The sequence below is a fragment of the Cebus imitator genome, unplaced genomic scaffold, assembly GCF_001604975.1.
Source record: "Cebus imitator isolate Cc_AM_T3 unplaced genomic scaffold, Cebus_imitator-1.0 Scaffold297, whole genome shotgun sequence".
Taxonomy (NCBI): domain Eukaryota; kingdom Metazoa; phylum Chordata; class Mammalia; order Primates; family Cebidae; genus Cebus; species Cebus imitator.
In genome coordinates, this window is record NW_016107612.1 from 2425562 (window position 1) to 2444981 (window position 19420).

The window sequence follows — 19420 nt, forward strand, 5'->3', positions numbered from 1 at the left end:
TGTTAGCCCAAGAATTTCCTCTCCGCTTTGTCCAGGCATCCTTATGAAATGTACCCTCTGTAGTTCGCAGGTTTTTTTTTTGAGGTGGAGTTTTGGTCTTTTGCCCAGGCTCGAGGGTAATGGTGCTGTCTCAGCCAACCTCTGCCTCCCGGGTTCAAGAGATTCTCCTGCCTCAGCCTCCCGAGTAGCTGAGATTACAGGCGCCTGCCACTATTCCCAGCTAATTTTTTATTTTTAGTAGAGATGGGGTTTCTCCATGTTGGTCAGGCTGGTCTTGAACTTGTAACTTAAAGTGATCCGCCCACTTCGGCCTCCCAGAGGTCTAGGATTACAGGCATGAGCCACTGTGCCTGGCCTGTATTTTTTTTTTTTTTGGTGGAGACAGGGTTTCACCATGTTGTTTAGGCTTATCTCAAACTCTTGAGCTCAAGCTGTCCACCCGCTTCAGCCTCCAAAAGTGTTGGGATTACAGGCATGAGCCACTGTGCCTGGCCTATTTCTTAATATGTAAGTTACTAAACTAATGTCACTATCCTTTTAATAGCTAAAATTCCATAATTGATTTAGGGTTACAGTTCAGAGCTTACAGATTACTTTCTGGGTGTCTTCTTCAGATGGCTGCTTTTTGTTTTTCCTTCTGTTTTCTTGAGGACAAGTGTTGGAAAGCCGAGTACGGAATATATCTTCCGTGGAAGCCAGCTTTTGTTATGGTAACTTCTGTTAAATGGGGTAGGTATGATGATACTCACCTTCATAAACATTCTTCTTTTTTAGCATCTCAAAGACAAATTTTGGAATTTTATTTTCTACAAGTTTATTTTCATCTTTGGTGTGCTGAATGTCCAGACGGTGGAAGAGGTGGTCATGTGGTGCCTCTGGTTTGCTGGACTTGTCTTTCTACACCTGATGGTTCAGCTCTGCAAGGATCGATTTGAATATGTGAGTTTTTAGCCAAGCATTTTGCTTGCTTAGTCACACGTTTGCCAGCTTTGAATTGTGGAACATGAATGAGCCACAGAAGGCATGGTCAGGGTAGCTCTCCTGGGAAGACTCCTAGATCAGGCCCCCATTACCTGTTTCTTGAAGAACTTTCTGCAGCAGCCAAGAGATGCAGAACTGATGTCTGCTAGGGAGCTTTCCTCCCAGCCCTGCAGTATATTACATTACACTTCACCTATGCAAACTGTTTTGATCACAGTGCAAGGAAACCTTGATGCATAAACGATAAAATCTGGTCTTTTCTAGATATTTTCTCCGTCTCCCTCCACTCACCCTGGTTCTCGGAGCTCTTCTTTCTGACTAGTTTATACGATTTCCACCCCTGGGCCAGGACTGAATTAGCTCCCTTAGATTCCTTGGGTGCAGAAGTGAATTATTTTATATCTGGTACAAGATCTGAGCCACTTGGTTTCAGATCATAGCTGTGTGGGTGAACCCCCACCCATTAGTGACCTAAAGTAATCTCGTGAGTCCCAGATAAGTGTGCACCTACAATGCTGCCCCTCAGTTAAAGCCACTCCAGGGCCTTGTTTTTCCAGTCCACATGGACCTTGCACCTCCGTGGGAGTTAATCCCACTCTCAAAACCTTTATTTCATTCACATTCAACCCTCATTTGCAGGCACAAACTGGAGCTTCTAACCTCCCAAACTGGTTTTTTTAAAAATCTACGCCTGCAACCTCAGGAGTTGCAGCTCCAGGCCCTCTTTTCAGGCTGTTGCCTCTACTTGCGTAATGCTGACATCACATTGTAATAGTGCTAACTCTGCGCCTGGATTGCATTTCAGTTGTCCTAGCCCTAACAGACTGGGAATGCCAATTTCAGGGAGGACTAGAGCAAGATTGAGAAACACAACAGAATAGGCACTGTCCTGAGTCTTGTTGAAAGTGAGAGGAGAGAGTTATATACCCTTGGAACATTGCTTCTAGAGGTTTATAATCCTAGTGCTAGGAAGATCCTTAGAGTAAGAGAGAGAAATATAATGCATACCTAAATTAAATGATAAGGATCTCCAAATATCAGCTCACGCTCATATTTGGGTTATTGTAGAATTGGACCATATAGTGATGGGATGCATTTCTGTGCTTAGCACAGAACCCTAAGCAGAGAAGCAAAGACTGACCTTGAATTTCTCAGTGAAGTTTAACACTGCCATGAAGAAGAATGAGCAGTTTCCCTTTGTGTGCATTTCAGCTTTCCTTCTCGCCCACCACACCTATGAGCAGCCATGGTCGAGTCCTGTCTCTGTTGGTTGCCATGCTGCTTTCATGCTGTGGACTGGCGGCTGTCTGCTGCATCACTGGCTACACCCATGGAATGCACACCTTGGCTTTCATGGCTGCAGAGGTGAGATGCTGGACATAGGACTTGCTCAGATTGTGTTTCTGTCTGTTTTCAAGGAAGTTGGATGTTTGACAGGTTATTTTCACTCATGAAATGATGGGGATATTTGGTCTTAGTTTTAAGAAGCATTTCAGTTCCTTTTTGTGTGTTGGGTATTGGTACTGAATGCTTTTATGTGGTATTTTATGTAATTCTTTCTTTACATGGGGTATAAATATGTTACAGAATAACGAATATGTAAACTGTATTCATCATTTTGAAGGAAAATCTGATCTATTCATGAGTATTTTAAGCTTTAAACAATTTTCACTCTTTTAAATCTTTCTGAAAATACCAACTTTTGTTCAGTAGAAATAAAAATTCTTTCTATGTCCTTATATTTGATGGCTATTTTTGCTTTTTCCTCTGGCCAAAGGCAAAGTACTTTTACCCATAATTAGTATTATTAATTAAAAAATGAGGTATTAGATAAAGTGAAGCTAACTGGCTAATATCAAAACACTAAGTTTAAACTAATTGGGAATTTTGTGGAGCAGAGTTAAAGTTTATTTCTGTTTGACAGCATTCACTTTGGAGTACATTTAGTAGTATAAGTAAAATTAGAAAAGGAACATTTAAATACATAATGTTAATTATGATATAATATTATAAATAAAATATAATAGTCCTAATATAAATAATAGGACATGTAATCTTAGTTGAATAGTATTCAATACAGAAAGTATTCTGTATATGAAAAATATACAACTGTATTTCATCTTGACACAAAATCTGTTGAAAAATCTATTTACACTGACTTATTTCCTTTGCTTTAGATATATTTTATTACAAAGCACCGTTAGAATAATACTATAGTATTATTTGCCGTTTTTGGTTCTCTGACTTTCAACTAATACAATACTAGTCCAAACTTTGACAAGTGTGTACCTGAAAATAAACACATTTAACCTAGGCCTGTTAGGTCATACTATAGTATATGCTTTTATTTTAGCTAGTTACTGTTTATTCAAGATAATTTATCATATTACAGATTTGATATTTTAAAACATTTCTTATATTCATAGAGTTTCTCATGTAAAATATGTTTTACTTATAAACAGGAATTTAAGCTCAAACATAAATAATAGTTTTATTCTACTAGATTAATAGGACTTTTTTCTTAATGAAACATGTCTTTTTTTTTTTTTTTTTTTTTTTATAATGTTTCTTTTTTTTTTTTTTTTTTTTTTTTTAAGACAAGGTCTCACTTTGTTGCCCAGGCTGGAGTGCAGTCGTGCAACCTCGGCTCACTGCAACTTCCACCTTGTGGGCTCAAGTGATCCTCCCATCTCTGTCTCCCTAATAGCTGTGACCACAGGCATGAACCACCATGCCTGGCTGATTTTTTGTTTTTTTGTAGAGGTGGGGTTTTGCCATGTTACCCAGGCTGGTCTTGAACACCTGAGATGAAGCAATCCACCCACCTTGGCCTCTCAAAGTGCTGAGATTACAGGTGCGAGCCACTGTGCCTTGCCATCAGTTTCTATAATAAAAAATGCCCTTCAAGACCAGCCTAGCCAACATAGTGAGACTTTGTCTGTACAAGGGGGAAAAAGCCATGAGAGGCTTATTTATTTATTTATTGAGACAGGGTCTGGGGTCTGGCTCTGTCACCCAGGCTGGAGTGCTGTGGTATGATCTCTGCTTACCACAGTTTCCACCTCCAGGCTCAATCCATCTTCCCACCTCAGCCTCCCAAGTAGCCAGGACTACAGGAACATGCTACCATTTCCAGCTAATTTTTGTATTTTTTGTAGAGATGGGGTTTCACCATGTTACCCAGGCTGGTTTTGAACTCCTGAGCTTAAGCAGTCCTCCTGCCTTGGTCTCCCAAAGTGCTGAGGTTAAAGGCATGACATGGCCAACCTTATTTTGCTTTTGATTTCTTTCATTTTCTTTTCTGCTGGTGGACAAAGGGAGTGCACAAAGCACTAGGGAGAGAGCAGGTCCTCTTATCTAGGATAGCAGTACCTAAGCTATATTCGGAGTTACAGCATCACCCTTCTAAGTAATCTGTTACAGTGATTTAATTCTATGTGAAATAGAATTGATGGTCAAACTACCAAGGTGAACCTCAAGATTATAGGGGGATTCCCAGGAGATGGACAGGTATAATTGGTTGTCACCTGTTAACAGGACTTTTCCTCAATATAAACTGGGTTTCTAAATCATAAAAATATGGAAATTTGAAGCAGAGAAAAAAAAATAATGGGTAAACTTGAACAATGTGATTTTTAATTGAACCGAGAAATGTTTGTCTTTTATCATTTTATAAAAATAAATTTGGTCTGAACAATGCTAAATTTTACTAAAATGAAAAATATCCTCTTTTATAGTCTCTTCTTGTGACAGTGAGGACTGCTCATGTGATTTTACGGTGAGTAAAATTTGGGAGGGAGGCGATCGAGGCCTACTCACAGAATTGATTTTAAGATGTAGCGGGTATGAAATATATAAAAATCTGACTAAACTACAACATGGTTAAACCAAATTCAGTTGTAACAGTAAATTAGTAAGGTGTTTTCTCTCTTCATTACAGATACGTAATTCACCTCTGGGACCTCAACCATGAAGGGACGTGGGAAGGAAAGGGGACATACGTCTATTACACAGATTTCGTCATGGAGCTCACTCTCCTGTCCCTGGACCTCATGCACCACATTCACATGTTGGTAAGTTCCCTCAGATGGAGCTCTAACAGAGGGCAAGCCTTTTAGAATTAGGAGCAGTAATGGTTTGTTCATTAAAAAATGAAACCTTAGGATTAAGATGTGGATGGACTACTTAAAAGACTAAAAAAGAATATGGTTGCAAACCTAGGGTCCCTCTTTTTGCCACTGGGTGTAAGGCAGTGCCATGGAACTGCTTTGGCTCGTGCCAACTCAGGAGGTGTTTCTTGTCATGGGAGACTTACTTAACTTTGCTGACCAAGTCAATAGATCATTCTTTTTGCATGAAATTAAGAAGCTACCTTTCTCCATAGTTTCTATGACTTTACATATTTAGCAGTTACTTTGTAGGTGGTAATGAGAATTCCTGCAATGTTAGCTACTTCACGGATTTATACATTTTCCATCTTTGTAATTTAAAAAAAGTCTTTATACTTAATTCCTACATTCCTACCACCATCGTTTACATTTTACTTTGGTATGTTAGAAATTACAGTGTCATAGATCTGCTTCATTGGTTAGTGCTTCAGTGATCTAATAATGGTGAGATTCAAAATAGTTGCTGGGCAACTTATTTAAATTATGAGCCTAGCAAGTAGCATTTTAAAATTATTGGGCTAGACATGGACATTTCTAAGTCTACTTTTTAAAAGAAACTTTGAAAACATACTTTTTTAAGAAAGCATGTAATTCTTTTTTTTAAAAAGCCTCCCTTCCCCCTCAAAAAAGGAAAAAAACAAGTGGCCAAAGATAACTGTTAAGATTTTTTTGTCTTTTTTTAAATTTTAATTTTTTTCCTCATGCTTATTTCCTAACTGCTTCTTTTTATGTATTTGAATATATACATTCATAAGTTGACATCATATTTTAGACATACAGTTTTTTTTTAACTAATGTATTATGAACATTTTGCTATGCTAGCATCAGTTCCTTTAAGCCATTTTAATACTTTCAGGATAAAAATTTCATCAGGTAACTATACCATGATTTAATGAACCACATCCCACAATGGGTTATTTAGGTTATATTCGGTTGTTTGCTATTTCACATCTTTACATAATTTTTTTTATCATATATTAGTTTGATAAAGATAGTTATATCTTTATCATTTGTTTAATACTTTTTTCATTTATCTAATACTATCTTCCGATATAATAGACCTTTAGAACTGTCGTTTATACAAACATAATAGTAATATGTAGTTGTTTAGTATAATAAATGTAATTAATGACTATATAATTACACATTTTTTGAGTTTACAACCTGTTCTTCTGATGGGCATTTTGTTTATTGTCATATTTTCTCTTTTATAATTGCATGGATAGACATCTTTTTGCGTAAAGCTTTTCCATTTCTGATGAATTTCTCAGGAAAGATGGCTGGCAATGGAACACCTAGGCTGACAAGCATGCGCATTGTTTAAATCATGTGATAAATCTGTGTATTTCCTTTCTGAGAGACACTGCAGTTCACGTTCACCAATAGTTAAGAGCTTTCGCTGCCTACTGCACCTTCCTCACTAGCAGGTTCATGTTTACTTTTACTGTGTGTTTTATTCTCTTTCTGTTTAAGTTATTTGGCAACATCTGGTTATCCATGGCCAGCCTGGTCATCTTTATGCAGTTGCGTTACCTGTTTCATGAGGTGCAGCGTCGAATTCGTCGGCACAAGAACTACCTGCGCGTGGTTGGGAACATGGAGGCCAGGTAAGGAAGCACAAGTTGATGTTGCCTAAATTTACTCATTTTCGCTTTTTAATAGTAGCAGATCTCAGATGTCAGAATGTATGTTTGCAAACTGATAACAGAGTGGTGGAGAGGAGAGGCTCTGGAATCAGACTGCCTGGGTGTGAATCCCCATTTAGGTGCTGTGTGATTTGGGGCAATTTACTCGCCTCTAAATTAGGGATGATGACAGAACCTTCTGCCTAAACTACTGGGAGAATTTGGTGCAATAATTCATGTACTTAGAATGGTAGTGGGCACATAGTGCTCAGTAAGTATTAGGCTCTTATTCATCATTATTTGATTGTCATTATTATCAAATAGACGCTTCATTGGGCTTCTGCCCTGTTCATTTCCTGAAAGCAGGTCTCAGTTGTTCTCTGCACGTGTGTGTTTACACATACATACTTAACCTCATTGAAGGAGGTACTCTTTTGCCAAGCTGAGACTAAACCACACTTGGAGGTGCAAGATTAATGGATATCCTCTTTGTGCTCAGGGGCACAGCTTGGATCTCTTCTTTGTGCCCAGGGACACAGTTTGGATCTCCAGGGGCCTTGCTCCTCTGATTTGTCCAGATATGGTCTCCAAAGTCTTCACTAACAGCAGCCATTATTAAGACAGAGTTCCTGTGCATAAGTTTCTCACTCACTTTTTAATGGGCTTTGAAGATAAATTCTATTTCTGATTATCAAAAATGTTTTGCTGAACACACTTTCTTTGTAACTGTGCTGTGATACAGGTGCAGCCCATAAAGTGGTGTTTAGTGTGTGTGGAACTGACCCAGGTTCCTGCTGGGCTTGTTTTGTTTCCACAGGTTTGCAGTTGCGACTCCAGAGGAGCTGGCTGTCAACAATGACGACTGTGCCATCTGCTGGGACTCCATGCAGGCTGCACGGAAGCTGCCCTGTGGACATCTTTTCCACAAGTAGGAGCTTTGTGCAGGGTCGTGTGGGACTGGTGTTCTGTCCAGGGCGTGTGGGTGTGTTTTGTACCCAGGCTTGAGACTCATCCTAGTGGAGGAGTGGGGACATTACCTCAGCCTGGCCTTGCTGCTGGCAATGAGTGTTCTGGGAACCTCTTGGGTCTCCTTCTTTGTGCCTTAGTCTCTTCCCTACATCATAGGACTGTTTCCCACCCATAGTTTGCCATCTTAATTTCTGGATATGTTAGCTGTCTTCATAATATGTCTTCTCCATTTTAGCTCTGAAGTACAGTAAGTATGCCTGTAAGATTTAAAAGAAAGGATTGGGAGGATTCCTTGCTTTCAGACAGCTTATTAGCTAATTGGGAGACAGAATATATAATTTTGCATTTTGTACATACCCTCAAGCCTAAAAGCACACCAGAGAAGTGGACGGAGATGGGGACTAGGACCACTAACCAGCACAGAAGAGCTGTGCCTATCATCCAGGATTACAAAATAATCTCTTCAGTAATCCTTCTGCATGGGAGTAGATCCGAGATATCATTGGGCCTCTGTCTGTCTCACGTAAATGACTCTGTGTATAGGCTTTATGTTTGTGTTGATGGACCCTGAGGTAGCTTTTGTCCTTTTGCATGTGTTTTCAGTTTTGCATATTGGGAAAGTTCTGATCTTTGAATCTTTAATCTTCCTTTCTTATTTTACAATCTCAAAGAGTTTTTCTTCTTCTTTTTAATATAGGGCTTTGGAACTAGAATCTCAGTAACTTAACGTATTTGTTGACAGATTTTTTTTTAATGTGCTGGGTGCTGTGTTAGGCTCTGGGGACAAAATGAAAATGACCAGTGTGGTCATTGCGTTCCTGGAGCTTATAGTGTAGAGGAGTCCAACATGAATGAACCAGGCACATTTATGAATTTTAAAGTGTCAATGAGTTAAGTGCTTTAAAGCAAAGGAACATGGTTCTTGAGAGCTTGTAACAAAGGATTCCAACTCCAACTTGAAGGAAGTGACTCTTGAAGATAAGTAGGAGTTAAGTCAGCAAAAGGAGGGATCAGGTGGTACTAGGTACTTGAGACAGAGGGAGCGTTTGTGCAGCAAGAAGAAATGGAAGAGACTGAAAGAGAAGCTGTGTGGGAAATCCCAGAGAGTAAAGGAAAGGGGTGTCTGCTGAGGCAGAAGACACATAGGCAAGGTCTGGAGTACCATTGGGAGTGGTGAGATGCTATTGAAGGCTAAGTAAGGATTGGCGGGTAAGATTTGCTGTTTGAGAAGATCAGGGGATTGGTTAGTGATGGCTGCAGTGGTTCTGGGGTAATCCCAGCACTTTGGGAGGCTGAGGCGAGCGGATCACCTGAGGTCAGGAGTTTGAGACCAGACTGACCAACATGGGGAAACCCCGTCTTTACTAAAAATACAAAAAAATTTGTCAAGCTTGGTGGCAGGCACCTGTAATCCCAGCTACTTAGAAGGCTGAGGTAGGATAATCCCTTCAACCCAGGAGGCAGAGGTTGCTGTGAGCTGAGATCATGCGACTGCACTCCAGCCTGGGCAACAAGAATGAAACTCCGTCCAAAAAAAAAAAAAAAAAGAGAATAGTTTAGACTCTGGTGGTAGAAGAAGAGTTAGTGAGAAGACAGATTTGAGGGGATCTGGAAGGATGTGGTGCTAGACTGGCTGAGGGAAAGTGAGGAATGAAAGAGGTGCCAGCCTTTCTCCAGTTTTGCGTCTTGGGCAATTGGGTGCAGAGTGATACTGTTTGTTGAGGTTGGGAAGACCAGGGAATTTGCGCACATTTCTCAAAATTATTTTGGTTAGTCCCTAAGGAGCTTGGAGGCTAGTTGGGAAGAATAGCTCAGAATAACTCTATTTTAGCTCAGAAATAATATCTTCAAGCATATGGTTAGATTAATTTTAGGATTTAATTTCTTTGAGGCAAAATTCAGATAATATCCATTTAACCATTTTAAAGTGTATGGTTCAGTGGCTATTAGTGTGTTCACAATGTTATGCAACCACCCTTCTCGCTAGTTTCAAAACCTTTTCCTCACCCCAAAATAGCGCCCCATCGTCACTGAGTAAGCACTCTCCATTCCTTCCTTCTCCATCAGCTGGCAGCCACTCATCTACTTTTTGTCTCTATGGATTTACCTATTCTGGACATTTCATATGAAGGAATCATACGACATGTGACTTTTTGTGACTGGCGTCTTTCACTTAGTATTTTTTTTAGGTCATCCAAGTTGTAGCATGTATCAGTACTTCATTACTTTTTAATGGGTGCATTTAAATAACTTTATAAATTAAACAATTTGTTTATCCATTCATCCATTGGTGAACATTTGGGTTGTTTTCACATTTTGACTATTGTGAATAATGCTGCTAGGCACATGCACTTGTAAGAAATATCTGTTTCAGGACTTGTTCTCACTTCTTTTGGGTATATGCCTAGGAGTGGAATTGCTGGGTCATATGATAATTCTATGTTTAACTTTTGAGGAAACGCCAAACTGTTTTCTACAGTAGCTGTATCACTTTATATTCCTACCAATAATACCTGAGGGTTCTAGTTTCTTCATATATATATATATATTTTTAAAGATGGGGTTTCACCATGTTGGCCAGGCTGGTCTTGAACTCCTGACCTCAGGTGATCCGCCCGCCTTGGCCTCCCAAAGTGCTGAGATTACTGGCGTGAGCCACTGCGCCCAGCCTAGTTTCTTCATATTCTTGCCAACACTTGTCATTTGCTATTTTTGTTGATATAGCCATTCTTGTGTGTATGAAGTGTTATCTTATTATGGTGGATTTTGTTTTGTTTTTTAGTAATAATTCTTGGGCCGGCGCGGTGGCTCAAGCCTGTAATCCCAGCACTTTGGGCGGCCGAGGCGGGTGGATCACGAGGTCAAGAGATCGAGACCATCCTGGTCAACATGGTGAAACCCCATCTCTACTAAAAATACAAAATATTAGCTGGGCATGGTGGTGCGTGCCTGTAATCCCAGCTACTCAGGAGGCTGAGGCAGGAGAATTGCCTGAACCCAGGAGGCGGAGGTTGCGGTGCGGTGAGCCGAGATCGCGCCATTGCACTCCAGCCTGGGTAACAAGAGTGAAACTCCGTCTCAAAAAAAAAAAAAAAAAAAGTAATAATTCTTAAATATAGTTTTGTATTCTGATAAAACACAGCATAAAATTTATCATTAGCCATTTTTAAGCAGATAGTCTGGTGGCATGAGGTACAATCACATTGTTGTTCAGCCTTCATCACTATCTGTTTCCAGAACTTTTTCATCTTACGAAACTAAATTTGTCTCCAGTATACAACAAGCCCCCCTCTGCTCCCCACAAAGCCCTTGGCAACCACCATTCTATTTTTTGTCTCTGTGGTTACTCTAGATACCTCTGTTGGCTTTGGGTTTAGTTTGCTCTTTTTCTGGTTCTGTAGGCATAAAGTTAGGTTTCTGATTTGAGAGCTTTCTTCTTTTTAGGCATTTTCTGCTACCAGTTTGCCTCTGACATTGCTTCCACTGCATCCCACAAGTTTGGGTATGTTGTGTTTTTGTTTTCATTTGTCTCAAAGTGTCTCATTTTCCAAGTGATTTCTTCTTTACTCATTGGTTGCTTAAGAGTTAGGATTTAATTTTAAAACACTTGTCTGCCTTGGGTTGAGTGAACAAATAGTTGTTAGGACGTGCTCTTGGTTTGCTTTACTTTGTAGCTTCGGGAATACATTGTGTGCTGAGGATCTAAGGAAAATTCATTTTAATTTGTGATAATGTCTATATTCTTGCAGACACAATAGCTAGGTAATTTGTTGCTACAGAGGGTATTTTTGCAACATTTCGGAGTCCAGTGAGTAGATCTGTTTTCTCTCTAAAGTTTGATTTCTCTCAGTTAAGGACTCTAGCATTTAATTTTTAATGGAAAACTATATCTAACTAGTTGTACTCACCTTGGAGTTTTTAGGCTGTTAAATTTAATGTGAGAGGATTTTACAGTCTATGAAATAAATTTAGATTTGCTTATAAAAAGTATGTCACAGTGTAGCATTATTGGAAGGCAAGGATCTTACATACTTTTGTAATCCCCCACAGGCTAATTTTATTATACTAGTGTTGTGATTTAAGGGTGTCACTAGGAGAAGTGGACTTTAAAAAAGTAATTTATTTGACTGAATTACCACAGACAAATTATAGATAATTATTGCAAAATGTGATAGAGTTGGGTATGCACATAAAGGCAGATGACATTATTTTGGAACATGACTGTCACGTAGTCTCATGACACAGAGACAGTAAGTAGCAGCTCCATCTTGGCCTCTAGGAAACTCCTATTGCTTATGTACCATTCGGTTGCTAGAGACTCTGAGGGTTATTGTATTATGGTGAGGTTTTCCTTTATAACTTTATATCTACACATGTTCACAGATATTTAAAAGAAGACACAGCATTTTTATTCAGTGCCTACTTGAGCCCTTGGAGAAAGATAACAAATTCTCATAAAATGGATAGGACCTTGGAGATTAATTCATCTAGCCATTTCTTTCTTTAGTGGAGAGGACTAGTCAAGAGAGGTTGAAGAGACCTCCTGGATCACACATCTAGTTAGTGGAAGAATTGAGACCAGATCTCACATTTTTTGCTTCTTACTCTAGTACCCTTTCCTTTAATGGACACCTCAAGTATTTAGTGAGTGTCTACCATAATTAAGGCATTATCATCTCCTGAGAGAGAGCAAAAGAAGCTTCGGCCTTGTTGGGAAAGCAGCATGCAAAGAGAAGAGGGTGGAGGACGTTGAGGTGGTGAATGGAGAGGAGAGTTTAAAGGTTAGCCGGGGAGGGGGAGGTAGGGACCTGTAGGGCTGTCATGCTTGAGGAAAAAGCAGATAGGAGGTCTTAGCAAGTTTGGTGCCAGATAAGTGAGTTGTAGGGAGAGGAGCTTGAGTGAGTGAGTGAGATTTTTGACATCAAGATTTTGAAGACAAGGCCAAGGTTATGACTGTGGTAGCTAAAGCAGAGTGAAAGATGAGTGTCAGAGTAGAGAACTCAAGGACATGAGAGGCCAGGATGTTGGATGATTCAGCCACATGGATTCTGAAGTAGCCAAATGAAGTTGGACAAGAAGATGGTGAGCCATGCTAGGAAGTCCCATTGAAGAGGGGTCACAACCAGGAACTTGGTAGATGACTTCATATAATAATTAATGTTCCCAGCAGGACATGCTAGAAGTATAGTAAGGCAAAGAGATAATGTCCATAAATGCTTTTCAACACTTAAATCTCACTAGTGGTAGAGAGAAAATGAAATTGGAGCACATTTAATACATCCAGAGTACTTCTGGTAAATTCTCACAAAGTGTGCTAAGGGACAATCAAGGTTGCTGACGTATCTTCTTTTGGACTTTTTGGTAGCTCCTGTCTTCGTTCCTGGCTAGAACAGGACACCTCCTGTCCAACATGCAGAATGTCTCTTAATATCGCCGACAATAATCGTGTCAGGGAAGACCATCAAGGAGAGAACTTGGATGAGAATTTGGTTCCTGTAGCAGCAGCTGAAGGGAGACCTCGCTTAAACCAGCACAATCACTTCTTCCATTTCGATGGTTAGTTGGTTTCAACCTCTAAAACTGTACCTAAGGGGTGTTCTCCGCTAAGCAGATACTGTTTTAATTGTAAATTACCCTGTACAGACCAGTTTAATATTATACAGTCATGTGCTCCATAACGACATTTCAGTCCATGACAAGCCACATATACGGCAGTGGTCCCGTAAGATGATGATGGACCTAAAATATTCCTGTGGCCTGGTTTTACTATAATTTTTATCATTATTTTAAAGTGTACTCATACTTACATACAAAAAAATTCACTGTAAAGCAGCCTCAGTTAGGTCCTTCAGGAGGTATTCCAGAAGAAGATATTGTTATTCTAGGAGATGACAGGTCCATGCTTGTACTGTCCCTGAAGACTTTCCAGTGGGACAGGAGGTGGAGGTGGAAGACAGTGATATTGTTGTTCCTGACCTGTGTAGGCTTAGGCTAATGTGTGTGTTTCTATCTTAGTTTTTAACAAAAAAATTTTTAAAATAAAATTAAAACTTTTAGAAATATAAAAAGTCTTACAGAATAAAGATATAATGAAAGAAAATATTTTTGTACAGCTGTACAGGGTATTTGGATTTTAAGTTAAGTGTTACTACAAGAGTCAAAAAGTTAAAACAAGTTTATAAAGTAAAAAACTTATAGTAAGCTAAATTTAATTTATTAAAGAAAGAAACATTTTTTCTTGAATTTAGTGTAACCTAAATGTACAGTGTTTATAAAGTCTACAGTAGCATACAGTAATGTCCTGGGCCTTCACATTTCACCACTCACTGACTCACAAAGAGCAGCTTTAATCCTGCAAGCTTCATTCGTGGTAAGTGCACTATGTAGGTGTACTTTTTTGTTTTTTACATACCGTATTTTTACTGTATGCTTCCTATCAGATATGTTTAGATACACAAATACTTAGCACTGTGTTACAATTACCTGCAGCATTCAGTACAGTACGTGCTATACAGGATTGTAGCCTAGAGCAGTGGACTATATCATATAGCCTAGGTGTGTAGTAAGCTATACCATTTAGGTTTATGTAAATATATTCTATGGTGTTTGCACAACGATGAAATCGCCTAACAACACGTTTCTCAGAACATGTCCCTGTTGTTAAGCTATGCATTGACTGTATTTCAATTTTGATTGAAAGTGTTTAGGTGGAATGGATGGTTGGATAGGTAGAGATAGAACCAACAGAGAGGTGCCAGGCATTTTGCTAGATTCCGTGTCAGCATGGGCGGGATGGGACAGGAGAGTAGTAGAGAAGTAAAACTGAATCAACCATGTTCTCAAGGAGTACACTTAATCAGCTCAATAGTTAACCTTTGCTCATAATGTGTTGCATTTGTGTAGCATTTAAGCATATAATGAACTATCATTGAGAAGCCTTTCTAGTGAGTACCACAAGCAGAATCAGAGCTGCAACGCTATTGCTTTGTTCACAAAATATAAATGTTCTGCCTGTCAGCAGTGTTAAAAGGAGTTATAATGAAAATCACGTTTAAAATTCTAAGGCTGTGATTGTATCAGGATCTGGCTGATTATCCTTCCTTAATTCATAGTGAGCTGCTGTTGATTTTCATCAGTCCAGTATCACTAAATTCTGTGAGTTCATGTTTATAATTATTACTGTAACACAAGCATCCCTGATTTGAGTTTCAAGAATGGGGTGCAGTGGGGGTGGTGTCATGTTGGTGAAATCCTGCAAAGAAAGGACCAGGGGGAATAGAGTCACATCTCCCAGAAGAGTAGATGGGGCGGCTTGGCTCGCTCGCCCCAGAATGCTGGAGGGGTATGGAGGGCCCAATTTGGTGCCTGTGAATGAAGGGTTAAACTTCTGAAATATAATAGCAATATTGGAGATGAGACCTGGTTATGTAATCCATTATTTTATGATTTATGACTACTAAAAATTTAGTCAAAATAGATAAAATCAACTTTATTTCTCCCTAGTTAGTACATATGAAACAAGTATCCATTTCTTAAATGAGTACATTTTGTTTGGCAAGACCTTTGAGATGGTCATTCTACTGCATTTCTATTCCATGGATCACTGTTTCTTTGTGAAGGAATGAAAAGCAGCCTTAAGTGTGTAGCTTGATGTTGGGTTGTTTTACAGCTGATTCTTGGTGCTGTTGTATCTTGGGCTCCTGTTTTTTTTGGAAAATAACAGAAGCAGCAGACTCTTTGTTGCCATTAGTCCACAAGCCTGTGTTGTAAAACAGCACAATTTCTTTCTTTTTTTTGAGACGGAGTTTCACTCATGTTACCCAGGCTGGAGTGCAATGGCGCGATCTCGGCTCACCGCAACCTCCGCCTCCTGGGTTCAGGCAATTCTCCTGCCTCAGCCTCCTGAGTAGCTGGGATTACAGGCACGCGCCACCATGCCCAGCTAATTTTTTGTATTTTTAGTAGAGACGGGGTTTCACCATGTTGACCAGGATGGTCTCGATCTCTTGACCTCGTGATCCACCCGCCTCGGCCTCCCAAAGTGCTGGGATTATAGGCTTGAGCCACCGTGCCCGGCCAAAACAGCACAATTTAAGAAGAATTTTGAATCAGAAAATCAAGGCTTTTAAGATTTAGGTAAAAATACTTCCTGAAAGTAAATGTGAAAATGCCTCTAAATGAGTAGTCATTTGTGTAGAGCGTGAAAGAGAGGAGCCAGAGCTGATGTGTCGTAGAAGCTTTAGAGCCTTGAAAAACTTCCTCGTCTCCCAGGCTGAGTGCGCGACGCTGGGCTGGGCTGGATCCAGTCCTCCTGGAAGGCAGGAGAGCTCATCAGTGAAGGGTTCTAGAGCTTGCCTGGGTGGCTTCACATTTTGGCCATCATAGTTAAACTGTGTGATCTTGGACCAGTCTCCTAACTTCTGAGTGCCTCAGAGACCAAAGACCAAGGGCACCAGAGCCGTACCTTTGAGAAGGTTACAGTGAAATGATAATAGGAGGTACCATGTGGGGTGTAGTGAGGATTAAATGAGCTAGTCACGTGGAACACGGCACGAGAGGCCTGCCATACAGGAAGCACTCACTGAACACCAGCCATTACAGTGGCTGCCTGAGAGCAGATGACAGGGGAAAGAGTCAGGGCTCTGAAACTTATGCTGGATTCTTGTTTCCTTCAGGGTCTCGGATTGCGAGCTGGCTGCCGAGTTTTTCAGTTGAAGTGATGCACACAACCAACATTCTTGGCATTACGCAGGCCAGCAACTCCCAGCTCAATGCAATGGTAAGGCCCGCTAGCTGCTATAAGAGGATCACTAGGAATTAGGAGGGAAGGAACAGCTAGAGTGTGTGTGCTGGGTATATGACCTTGTTGGTCTTACTCTGCTCTGGCAGAATAGAAGGATTTTTAGGGGCTTCTTTTTATTCATTGGAACTGTTTACATTCCTGTGTTTTAAATTTTGAAACTCATTTTATTTCTGTGGTGGATAATCTAACCTTTTCTAAACACTACTAGGTTCACTCTGTTGTGATCTAGGCCTTCCTTGGGACTCCTTTGATTTTAGCCAAAAAAATTTTTTTTCTTTTGGAGACAGGGTCTTGCTCCATTGCCCAGGCTGGAGTGCAGGAGTGCGATCTCAGCTTACTGCGCCCCCTGCCTCCCGAGTTCAAGCAGTTCTCCTGCCTCAGTCTCCTGAGTGGCTGGGAGGCATGTGGGATTACAGGCATGTGCCACCATGCCTGGCCAATTTTTGTAGAGACAGGGTTTCGCCATGCTGGCCAGGCTGGTCTCGAACTCCTGACCTCAAGTTATCAGTCTGCCTTGGCCTCCCAAAGTGCTGGGATTACAGGCGTTAGCCACTGCATCCAGCCTTTAGCCAAGATATTTTGGGGAATTATTGACTCGAGTGAATGATGTGCCTTTTATTAAAAATTTTATGAGACTGGGCACAGTGGCTCACTCCTGTAATCCCAGAACTTTGGGAGGGCGAGGCAGGCAGATGGCTTGATTGCCCAGGAGTTTGAGGCTGCGGTGATCTGTGCTCACACCATTGCACTCCAGCCTGGGTGACAGAGTGAGAACCCATCTCTTAAAAAAAAAAAAAAAAAAAAAACAGAAAGGCTGGGCACAGTGGCTCACACCTGTAATCCCAGCACTTTGGGAGGCCAAGGCAGATGGATCACCTGAGGTAAGGAGTTCGAGACCAGCCTGTCCAATATGGTGAAACCACGTCTCTACTAAAAATACAAAAATTTGCTGGGTATGATGGTGTGCACCTGTAATCCCAGCTATTTCAGAGGCTGAAGCAGAAGAATTGCTTGAACCTGGGAGGCAGAGTTGCAGCGAGCTGAGATCACATCATTACATTCCAGCCTGGGTGAGAAGAGCGAAATTCTGTCTCAAAAAAAAGTAAAAGAAAAAGAAAAACTGTATGAGGCTCACCAGATGTGTGTTTTTGTTCCTCATCTCTTCCTCCCTTTCCTTCAAAAATTGTGTGTGTGTGTGTGTGTGTGTGTGTGTGTGTGTGTGTGTGTTTGCGTGCGTGCATGTGTATGCATATGTGTGTATGCCTTGAAATGCTGAGGCATGGTATTGGCTCAAGGATATTGTTTGAATACTTCAAGTTTCTTTGTGTTTTTCCAAAGGAATGTGTTGTTATTTTACAATGATGGAGAAACATGTTTCACCATTGTTGAAATCCAGTGCAAACCACCTTAGTCCTGCTTGGATTAGGACCTCTGGCTGACCTGGATAAGCGCTTGCCAGTGCTTTGGAAGGTCATTGGTTTATAAGTTAATTAGTTGATCTTTACTGATGGATTGAACAAATTTGCACTGAGAGCCGATTCCTGAGACAGGCACTATGATGAATAGCACCTACAATGTCGGTAAGGTAGACACAAGTCTTACTCTCAAGTAGGGTAGATACTAACTGGGGAGACAGGTCATAAATATAAATAAGGTGACTGCTGATGGTGATGAGTACTCTGGCAGCAATAAGGCAGGCAGTGTGGTGGAGTGGGTGCGTAGAGGCCAGAGGAAGCATTTTAGAAGAGGCATTTGGAGAAGTTCTCTTTGAGGAGTATATAAGCTAAGACATGAAGGATGAGATGGAGCTGGATTGGCGGAAGGAGGCAGTGGAAACAGTAGGTACAAAGGCCATGAGGTGAGAGAGTGTTGGGAACTGAGAAAGGCCGTTATGTTTGGGGCCTAGCAAGTAGGGGACCAAGACTGTGATATAAATTGAGATTGCATAGCCAGAACATGCAGGGTTTTATAGGCCACAGCCAAATCGAGATCTTGTAAAAGTGTTAGAAGGCCAGTCAGAGCTTTTACAGACCCCACCACCACCACCAGGGGACTGACAGAACATTTAACAAAATGATTTTGCTTTTGGGAGGAGGATGAATTATAGAGGGTCAGAAATGGAAGCAGCAGGACCAGCAGTTCAGATGTTGCTGCAGTAGTCAAGGCAAACTCACATGGGGACTTGGACAGGGGTGTTGGTAATAAAGGTGAAAAGAAGTGGCAGATGTAGGGTACGTGTAAGGTGAGCTGGCAGGACTTGGTGCTTTGGTTGGATATGGGGGTAGTGGGATGAGAGAAGTGGTGGAATGGAAGCTGCCTTGTTGGGTTTGAATTAAGCAGCTGAATTGACAGTGGTACCATGTAATGAGATGGACAAACTTGGGAGACACAGGCATGAGGATGGGGCGCAGCATTCTGTTTGGGTAAGTTTGGGATGTTCTATAGACCGTTCTGGACCTTAGTGAGGCTATTAAGCGAGAGATGCACATTTGGGAGATTGAAGCCTGGAGGTGACATCTATAGCAGGGGACAAAGAGAAGAGGACTGACGTCAGAGCTCTAGGTCCTGCCATGTTCAGAGGTCTTACAGAGAGGGACAAGCCATGACAGCCGGTGGAGAGGGAAGGAAACCAGGAGAAGGTGGCAGCACAGCACTGAGGAGTTTGGGTTTCCAGGAGGGAAGAGTCAAGCGTGCGGAATTCTTACAAGATGAGCTCATAGAAGTACATGTTGGATTTGGCCCAGTGGGGGTGATTGATTAGCCGGAGAATAACTAGCACTTTCCATGGCCCAAGGGGTTAGACACTAGATTGTGGTGGATTGAAATGAATGGGAGCTTAAGAAATAGACCATAGGAGGAAGTGTTATGAAGAA

General features: G+C 40.9%; 1 protein-coding gene across 2 annotated transcripts in view; it reads left to right on the forward strand.

The window, feature by feature from the left end:
- AMFR (autocrine motility factor receptor) overlaps nucleotides 1-19420 on the forward strand; it is a 52905-nt gene that overhangs the window by 14759 nt on the left and 18726 nt on the right. For both annotated transcript variants that reach the window (XM_017502696.2, XM_017502697.2), the window contains exons 3-10: nucleotides 775-939; nucleotides 2194-2346; nucleotides 4719-4759; nucleotides 4922-5054; nucleotides 6624-6757; nucleotides 7593-7703; nucleotides 13110-13300; nucleotides 16420-16523. In XM_017502696.2, the coding sequence (XP_017358185.1) occupies nucleotides 775-939; nucleotides 2194-2346; nucleotides 4719-4759; nucleotides 4922-5054; nucleotides 6624-6757; nucleotides 7593-7703; nucleotides 13110-13300; nucleotides 16420-16523 (1032 nt within the window). The remainder of the gene's footprint in view (nucleotides 1-774; nucleotides 940-2193; nucleotides 2347-4718; nucleotides 4760-4921; nucleotides 5055-6623; nucleotides 6758-7592; nucleotides 7704-13109; nucleotides 13301-16419; nucleotides 16524-19420) is intronic.